The sequence below is a fragment of the Grampus griseus genome, assembly GCF_964374135.1.
Source record: "Grampus griseus genome assembly, chromosome: 20".
NCBI lineage: Eukaryota > Metazoa > Chordata > Mammalia > Artiodactyla > Delphinidae > Grampus > Grampus griseus.
This window is the reverse complement of record NC_139014.1, coordinates 26,380,152-26,390,086: the sequence shown is the minus strand read 5'-3', so window position 1 is coordinate 26,390,086 and position 9,935 is coordinate 26,380,152. Positions and strand designations below refer to the sequence as shown.

General features: G+C 40.7%; 1 protein-coding gene across 1 annotated transcript in view; it reads right to left on the bottom strand.

Annotated features, from left to right (window-relative positions):
- The window catches only part of ACACA (acetyl-CoA carboxylase alpha), a 232,670-nt gene that overhangs the window by 59,871 nt on the left and 162,864 nt on the right, over positions 1-9,935 (bottom strand). Inside the window, 2 exon segments of the mRNA XM_082678994.1 lie at positions 3,277-3,374; positions 8,251-8,520. Coding sequence (XP_082535120.1) covers positions 3,277-3,374; positions 8,251-8,520 — 368 coding nt within the window.

Here is a 9,935-nt window from a genome sequence, read left to right as displayed (position 1 = left end):
GCCCTTGCTGTTTGTCTGTGGCTTTGCGTTTCTGCTTCCCAGATTCCCAATAATCCCTTCTCACAATAATTCCCCCAATTCTTCTTTGCTCTGTATCTAGACTCTAGTATAGTTAGGTTAAAGGTAAAGCTAATCTCCCTTAAGGGGTTAATGAGCCACATTAATTTGGTGGTGGTGGTGGGGAATGTGTCCTTTTAATAAGGCCCACATGCCATATTGTCACAAATACTCATGGGCCCAGTCAGCCTTCTTTGCAAAGCAGATCTTTTCCCTCCTCAGGAGTGCATACTGCTTCACAGGTGTTTGTGATTTGTTAAGTGGCATCTTCTCCCCTTGTATTATATGAAAAAGATTAAAAATTTCCCATTTTTCTGCTCTGTGATCTGAGCCTTCTACCTTTAAGAGTATCATTCTTTAAAGTAGTACCAGGGACTTCCCTGGTGGTCCAGTGGTTAAGACTCCACGTTTCCACTGCAAGGGGCACGGGTTCAATCCCTGTTGCGGGAAATAAGATCCCCTCGTGCCGCATGGCATGGCCAAAAAAAAAAAGTAGTACCAAATTTTAATGTTACTCATAATAAAAATCTTCGTGTAGTGTAATATAATTAACAAAACATGTTCATGTATATCATTTTTGATCCTCACAGCAGTCCAGTGTGATAGGGAATATCATCTCCATCATCATAGATAACGATACCCAGGAGTTTTGATTGCTTACTATGTGCTGAGTTCTGTGCTAAGGGCTTTACGTATATTGGATAACTTGATCTTCATCATACAGATGAGGAAACTAAAGCTCAGAGAAGAAAACTGACTTGCTTTAACAAAAGCAATATACAAAAATCAATAGCTTTCTGAGATACCAGTAATAAAGAGTTGAAAAATATAATGGCGGGGGTGGGGTGGGAATCCCATTCAGAGTAGCAAGAAAAATGCAAAACATATAGGAATATTTAAAAACTGGCAAAATCCCACCATACCTATACTGTAGACCAAGACATCCTGGGATGGATGCCACAGTGAACTGTCAGGTGCACTGAAGGATATTTCAGATTTTTGAGAGAAACACTATGATATGTGATATCTGTTGGATGCCTCGCCAACTACTAGTTTTAAGTAGTTCATGGTTTAACATGAGGTACTGCTACATTCCTTCTGACACTGTCCTACCTTTGCAAAGCTGGGTTTTCAGTTTCTGTGGGGGAAAAAAAAAGTTCTACACAAAAATCAGTGCAGAACAAAACGTGAGGGTGGCTATGTCCAAGCTGATTCCAAGGTTTGCAATGTCGTATGGGTGCAAATATCTCATTAGTAAGTAACTGTAATTATTTAAGAATAGAATAAAATTTTTTCAGTTACGTGTATTATACAGTTGACCCTTGAACAATGCCAGGGTTAGGGGCATCGACCCTCAGCAGTTGAAAATCCGAGTGTAACTTATAGTTGGCCATCATATATATGGTTCCTCCATATCCATGGATGCACATCTGTAGGTTCAACCAACCACAGATGGTACAGTACTGTTGGATTTACTGTTGAAAATGTCCACACAGAAGTGGACCTGCACAGTTCAAACCCACATTGTTCGTGGCATAAATACTTATGAAGCTGTCTGGGTCAGCTTCCTTAATAATTAGAAATATTAGGCATATGTTTTTGCCTAAAGGTGTTATGAAAAAATTACAGAGACAGTAAAGGTGCTGTGAACCAAGAACGAGTGGGAATTTCTGGCATAATCTATATAAAGAAAACTATAAAACTTTAAAAAATACACTTAAATAACTGGAAAAACATACCATGTTTCTTGTTGGGAAGAGTTAATATTATGAAGCTCTCGGATCTTCCTAAATTGATTTATAAACCTAATGCAATCTGAATCAAAATCATTATGGAAAGTTTTGGGGAATTAAAAAAAAAATGAGCCTATCTGTAAAAAGACAAAAATAGCTAATAAAACTTGGGGAAAAATTAAGAATGTGAGGAACTCTGGCCCATTAAAGTAGTTAAAATAGTGTGGTGTTAGTCCAAGAATAGAACAAAAAACAGAATATAAAGCCTGGTAATTGAGTTAAGATTATTATAAAAGTGAAGAAAGTATGAATTATTCAATAAATGGTATTGGAGCAACTTATTAACATTCTGGAAAATACTTGCAGATAGATTATAAAAATGTTCAACTTCACTGGGGATCAAAAATACCAGTTAAAATAACAATTGCTGTTTTTATCCTATTTTATTAATTTACAGTAAACAGTGTTGGCAAGGGTGGAGAAAAAATTAAAGAGGGGAAACAAGCACTACCATATACTGCTGGTGGGAGTGTAGCTCTTGGGAGGACAATTTGAAATTATCCAAAAAAATCTTTAAAAAAATGGACATACTGGGCTTCCCTGGTGGTGCAGTGGTTGGGAGTCCACCTGCCAATGAGGGGGACGCGGGTTCGTGCCCCGGTCCGGGGGGATCCCGCATGCCGCGGAGCGGCTGGGCCCGTGGGCCACGGCCGCTGGGCCTGCGTGTCCGGAGCTTGTGCTCCGCAACGGGAGAGGCCGCGGCGGTGAGAGGCCCGCGTACCACATAACAACAACAACAAAACAAAACAAAACAAAAATGGACATACTTTTTGACCAGTAATTTCACTTTTAGAGATTAACCCAAAGGGAATAGCCAGAGATATTCTTCAAAGTTTACATACAAGAATGACCAGCCCAGGGATATAGCAGTAAAAACCAGGATAGTCTGTATGTTCAAATATGATATATTCATTATAATGATTTATATGAAGCCATTAAATATCATATTCTCAAATAATACTGTAAGAATATATAAAATTTCTCCCTAAATAATATTTAGTAAAAAGAAATTACAAAAGCCCTTTTCTATTATGATCCCAATTATGTAGGAAAAAAGGTGTGTGTGTATATATATATATATATATATATATATATATATATGACAGAAAGAATATAATATACATTAATAACTGTGATCTCTTGGTAGAACTGTAGCTGATTTTTACTATTTCTTCATAATTGTTTATATGTTCCAACTTTTCAAAATGAATAATTATTATAAATGTAGTTTAAAAACCTTAATCAATAATAAGGTCTTTCAGCTAGTAAGTGGTACAGCTGAGATACAAACCTAAGGCTTCGAGATTACTCAACAAGCAATCTTCACTGCTCTTCAAGGTCATGATCAGCAGGACAGTGAGAAAAAAATGATCATATTCTCCTTTCTTTAATCCACAGCCAAATTATTCTGATACATAATACCTACCTGGATTCTCCTTCATCCTCCACGTGTTCACAATGGACAGAGTTGAGAGCACTGACTCTCTTATAATCTTGAGGGGTCAGATATAAATATTTGTATCCCTGTGGGAAACACAAATAGTTTTCAACTCATTATTTGCCATCACCACAGAAGACCCAGCAAGGCATGCATAATGCAGCTTGTTCCAAAGCTGGCTTTAAATCTCCAAATCGTGTCTCAGAGTTACTGTCTCATAGAATACTACCATAGACAGTTCTTTGAAAGACAGAAGTGCCTATTTCTGCAGTCACTGACTGTGTCCTTGAAACAAGATATCTTGTAGCTACAACTCCAGGTATACTCCACTCATTTCCTTTTCATCAAGGTTAAAGGGTCATTCTCTAATCTTTACTGACACCTCTATTAAAGATATCAACACAAAATTAAAGAATTATATGAATTACTATTCTTCATTTTCTCAAATCCATAGTACCATCAACGTATAGACGGGTCAAGGATAATTGAGAGCATCACAAAACCAGGATATTCAATCTTAAAATCAGAAGTCTATGCAGTGCTAATGATCAGTAATCACTGAGCTCATACCTTTTGCTTTTCTAAATAAACAAATTCTAATCCCTATGTACATTAAAAAATTATACTAACACTTCATAACTGACTTATTTTTATACATTCACATACACACTCACATAGAAACTAGTTATTTAATATGTGTGTTCACCTTAAGTGAATCAGTCACTCAGAAAAAAAAAAAAGGAAGCAGAGAAAAACTTTTAAAATACTATGAGAAATTATGTCCACCATTTAACTGAATTTGTCCCACAGGGAGCACAACATGCCAGAGACATGAATTTGAATTTGCCACTGATTTTGCCTGACTTATGACGAGAATGCCCCGTAGCACTGAGTGTCAGTAGTATGTCTGTCAGCACATATTTACTGAGTGCCTATTATGTGCAAGATACTGTTTAAGACACAGAACAAACAGAAAGGAAGAAAACAGGCAAAAATTCCTGGCCTTGTACAACTCATCTTCTAGTAGGTGAGTCAGAAAATACACAAAATAAATAAGTTAAGCATACAGTGTTAATGGGAATAATGTTTAAGGAAAAAATAAAATAGAGGAAGGAGACAGGAGAGTTGGCAGAGTTGAACTTTTAGAAGAATAGCCGGGGAAGGCTTTAATGAAAATGTCATTTGAGCCAAGACCTGAAGAGCTGAGGAAATGAGACATGAGGATATTTGGGGGAAAAGCATTCAGGCAGAAGGAACCACAAGTGTGAAGCTGCTGAGTGTGTCCAGCAGGCTCAAGAAACAGTGAAAAGGCTGGTAGAGCCACAGTGTGGAATCAGGTGGGAGCAGCAAGAGAACAAGGACGGAGTGGTACTGGAAGGCCAATCTAGGGAGGGCCTTGCAGGTAACTATATGGTTTCTGGCCCTCACTTGAGTGAGCTGGGAAGCCTTTAAAGGGTTTGTTTGTTTTTTTTAAGATATATATATATATATATATATATATATATATATATATTTAATGAATTTATTTATTTATTTTTGGCTGTGTTGGGTCTTCGTTTCTGTGCGAGGGCTTTCTCTAGTTGCGGTGAGCAAGGGCTACTCTTCATCGTGGTGCGCGGGCCTCTCACCGTCGCGGCCTTCTCTTGTTGCGGAGCACAGGCTCCAGACGCGCAGGCTCAGTAGCTGTGGTGCACGGGCTTAGTTGCTCCACGGCATGTGGGATTTTCCCAGACCAGGGATCGAACCCGTGTCCCCTGAATTGGCAGGCAGATTCTCAACCACTGCGCCACCAGGGAAGCCCTTTAAAGGGTTTTAATCAGAGGTAAGTTTTGAGTTGTGATCTGATTTACATTTAACTGGATCATTCCATTTTCTGTTGAGAGTAGACTTTGGGTAGGGGTAGGGGCAAGGCCAGAAGCAGGAATGTCAATTAGCAAACAATGCAATAAATGCAGTAAGAGGTGGCAGGGACTTGGACTACTGTGTAGCAGTGGAAGTGCTCAGAGATGGTTGGATTCTGGATATATTTTGAAGGTCAGGATGTACACATGAGTTATTGACAGAGAGGAAGTGGGATATGAGAAAGAGAGGTCAAGGATAACTCCAAGGTCTTTTACTTAAATGAGGAATAGAGGTATCATTTATTGAGACAGAGAATATTGTGGGAAGAACAGATTTAAGGAAAAAGATTAGAAGCTACGTTTAGGCAGATGTGCAGGTAGAGATGTTGAGTCTGGATACATGAATCTGAAGTTCAGGGGCAGGATATAAATTTGGAAGTTTATCAGTTTATAGATGGAATTTAAAGCTTTAAGACTGGATCACCAAGGGAAAGTGAATATAGAAAAGAGGAGAGGTCCAGGGACCAAGTCCTAAAACACCTTTTCGTTTTCCTTCTTACCTCACCTTCCATACAAGCTATCCTGCCACAGCACCAGGTGAGAGGCACTGGGCCCTGTGGGGTTGCGGCTGGGGAGTCCTAGACTTCTTGGTCCTGCCACAGCCTCTGGGGCACTGACATGTGTCTCCATTCACATTTTTTTTATAATTTAAAAAAATTGAGATAAAATTCACATAACATAATACTGGCCATTTTAAAGCGTACAGTTCAGTAGTTTTTAGTATATTCAGATGCTGTGTAACCACCACCGCTATCTAATTCCAGGATATTTCCATCACCCCCAAAAGAAATACTGTATTTATTAGAGGTCACCAACAATTCCCATATACTTTTAAAATGAATTTTACTGAAGCATAATTTACGTGCAATAAAATCCATCAGTTTTAAGTGTTGTAGTTTGATGAGTTCTGACAAATGTATACACTTGTGTGTAATCGCCACCACAATCAAAATATAGAATATTTCCATCATCCCCTGACACTCTTACATTTAAAGATGTAAAAGGCAGCAAAGGAAACTGAGAAAGAGTGGCTGGTGTGGGGCGGGGGGGGGGGCGTAAAAAGGAGACTGTAGGTTCCTGGAAACCAAGAGGAGAAAGTATTTCAAGGATGAAGGAGTAACCAACCACATGGAATACTGCTGAAATGTCAAATAGGTGAGATTCAGATTTTAACAATATGGAATCAATGGCGACCCTGACAAAAGCAGCTCTGATGGAATGGTGAGGGTGCAAGGGGGACTGATATGGGTTCCAGAGGGGATGGGAGGGAGAAGAGTATCTGGAAACAGCAAGAAGAGAAACTCTTTTAAGAAGTCTTGCTGTAAAGGGAAGGAAAAAATGGGGTAGGGTTAGTGACTGGAGGGGTAAGTGTCTGTGTGCTAAAAAAGGAGTATATTTAATAGAGAGGGAAAAAGTGATGATGTAAGAAAGAAGGGGGAGAAGTTTTGATCTACTTCCTTAAGTTGGCAATAAGGAAAAGGGTCAAGCATAGCGGGATTGGCCTTAGATAGAAGCAGGGACCGTTCATCAAAGTACCGGAGAGAAGGCGGAGAATAAGAGCAGAGATGCAGATATACAGGAGCTCGTGGAGGCTCTCTTCTAATTGCTTCCATTTTCTCAGTGAATTGGGAAGCAACATCATCAGCTAAGAGTGAGGATGAAGGAAGAGGGTGTTGGAGGTTTGAGGAGAGAGATGTCAAACTGTCAATCAGGAGGTTGGTAAGCTTGAATTTAAAGACCAGTCAACAGCACTGTGTATTTTTCTCCATCAGTGTTCAGGTATGCAGGTGAGGGAAAAGGAGTAGATGGAGAGAGTTGGATTTAAACAAGGTTTCTGTACAGACACGGAGTAAGCGGAATGAAGAGAAAAAGCAAAGAAATTGAAGGCATGGGAAAGGTAGTGATTACGATCATTAGCCTATGGTAGACTTTGGATTTAAGGCTGGATAGGAATAAAATGAGTAGGTAAGGAGGGAATGAAGAGCAGAAGAAAGGTGGCAGGATCAACAGTTGTAGGTCTTGATGAGTGCAAAGGATTACTGGACTTGGGATACTAAAGAGAGTGAGCTGGAAAGATAGGACAGAGAAATGGCAAAGGAAGGGATGCCTGAAGTTGACATTATGGGGAATGAGAGGCTGATCTGGGATGTAGGATAGGACCACTGGGGGAGAGGAAGTCAAGGATCCAAGAGGCTAGACAATGGGATGAATCATCTATGTATATATAGCAATCGTCAAGAATGATAACAGGACTAGTAGTACTGGAGAGAGTGACAATGTGCCAGCAACTAAAAGATGCAAAGAAGAGGGAGTGGCCAAAGGGTAGGGAACACTATAATAAGGAGCAGTGATGGTGCGGCACAGTCTGATGCCATGAGATTCAAAGACAGGGGTTTTCAGAGAGAAGGGAGGGAAAAGGGTCTGGAAGTAGCAGTGAGGCACTAGCAAGAAGCTATTTTCCTCCAGGCTCAGTGGTACAAGGGAAAGAGAAACCAGTCACCATTTAAGAGGGCTACAGGGGAAGAAGAGTCTTCAGAGGACAGGCAGGTTTCAAGTAGAGCAAGATTAGAGAACAATCAGAGAAGAAGCTGAGGATATGAGAGATTTTGCTGATGACTGACCATAAGTCTTGGAAGCCAAAGGAGAATAATTTAAAGGTATATATTTTGGGCTTCCCTGGTGGTGCAGTGGTTAAGAATCCACCTGTCAACGCAGGGGACATGGGTTCGAGCCCTGGTCCGGGAAGATCCCTCATGCCACGGAGCAACTAAGCCCGCGAGCCACAACTACTGAGCCCACGCGCCACAACTACAGAAGCCCATGTGCCTAGAACCTGTGCTCTGCAACAAGAGAAGCCACCACAATGAGAAGCCCACGCAGCACAATGAAGAGTAGCCCCTGCTCGCCACAACCAGAGAAAGCCCGCGCGCAGCAACAAAGACCCAATGCAGCCAAAAATAAATAAATTTATAAAAACAAAATAAACTTCTACCCCTCTCTACACACACGCGCGCGCACACCCGTATGGTAACTTGAAGTATTATCTTTTCTTAGTCTGTACCTTGTAAGGATCCTCAGGATCTACCCAGGCTACGTGAAACATGTGACGAATTTCCTCTGCCAGTCCAATTCTTGCTCCACTGTTGGCTGCTACATAGATGCGTGGGATGCCCTCTGCCCTGGCAAGCTCAGAAGCTCTGAGAAACAGCAAATCCTCCTGGGGGCCAAAGGACCCAATTCGGTATGTGATATCATTGCCAATAACAATGATATCTCGGCCTTCTGGATATTCTGGACTTTTAAGGGTCATTTTCCAAGCTACCATGCCAATCTGCAAAGGCATAAACAAACAAACAAATAAATACAAGCTTCTTACATGCAGAATTATTTTTCAGGTTACTTGAAGATACCAGACTGCACGTAGACACAACCTGCAGGTAAAGATATGCATTGCTAAAGAGCCCAGCTCCCTGCGGGAAACTAGAACAAATATTCTAGCATACTTCTCTAAGATTATGTTGAGAATAGCTGGTTTACTGTATATGTATTTCACAGTTGTCTCAATTTCTTCTTTGGGTCTGTTCGAAGAAGATGGAAAAACCAAAGTCTAAATGCACTCAGGCTATGTGTGGAAGAATACTGGGGCACTGGGAATTAAATCCGGGATGCCCTACCTTACTACCCTACCTACTAAGATATCGCTTGTGAGATTCTTTCCAAGAAATCTTTAACACACAGGAGAACAGAAAGAGGACTACCTCTCATGGACTATACAACTTTTACAACCCTGGGTCCTTTTATTGTCCTCTAATATTTGACAGATAATAGCAACATTCTTTACAGGCTTGCTTCAGGTATCTTCCATTTCTGCAAGAATTTGCTGTAGCTCAACACTGCATCCTTGTGACCATCTCTTGCTGATTTCTCCCAACACTAGAAAACCAAAGGATGCAAGTAACCAACCTCTTGCTGCACTATGATATATATAAATCTCTGCGCACTCTTCAGTAGCATCTGGCCAGCCACACAAATAAATGATACTGACTTAATAGGCAGGGGTGACATGTCTCTTCCCAAACCCTCACAGCCCTCTCCTCTTTTAATCCCCTTCTATATGAGAACTAGTCACTCCTTCTACTTGTTTGTTCGCTAGTGCCCTTTCTTTTCTACTCACTCATTCCCCAGTTAACGGCTGCAGTTTTTCACGTCTGCCTGTCTGTTTCCCTATACCTAGATAAGTAATGCTTTCCATTCTTTTTTTTTTTCCTGTTTCTTTCTGTCTCCCCCGCTTCCCACCGCCACCACTCGCCCCCAAACACAAAGCCTACCAGACGAGCATTCCTGGTCCTGCCTAATGGAGCCCAGCCACATCTGCAGCCTTGGTCCCTCATCCCTGGGCTGCTGCATATCACCTCATTGCGGAGCCAGCCATCAAGAAGGGCCATGAACAGATGTAAATAGCAGCATCCCTGGAAAGCCACATGCATCACCCAGACTCAACCGGGCCAGTGATCATAAGCTCTGAGTACACATTTCTCAATCCAATTGCACATCCACTGTAATCAGGCTGGTTGAAGCTTTCCACACAGCTATTTGTGATTCTCAGCATTAAGAAATATATATATATGAAACACCTACAGATAAATATAAGCTATTTAATATATACCACTGGCCAAATACAAATCAAAATCGATATAATACATAGAAAAAACATCCAGTCACCTTCTGAGGTAAGGCAGTATTACT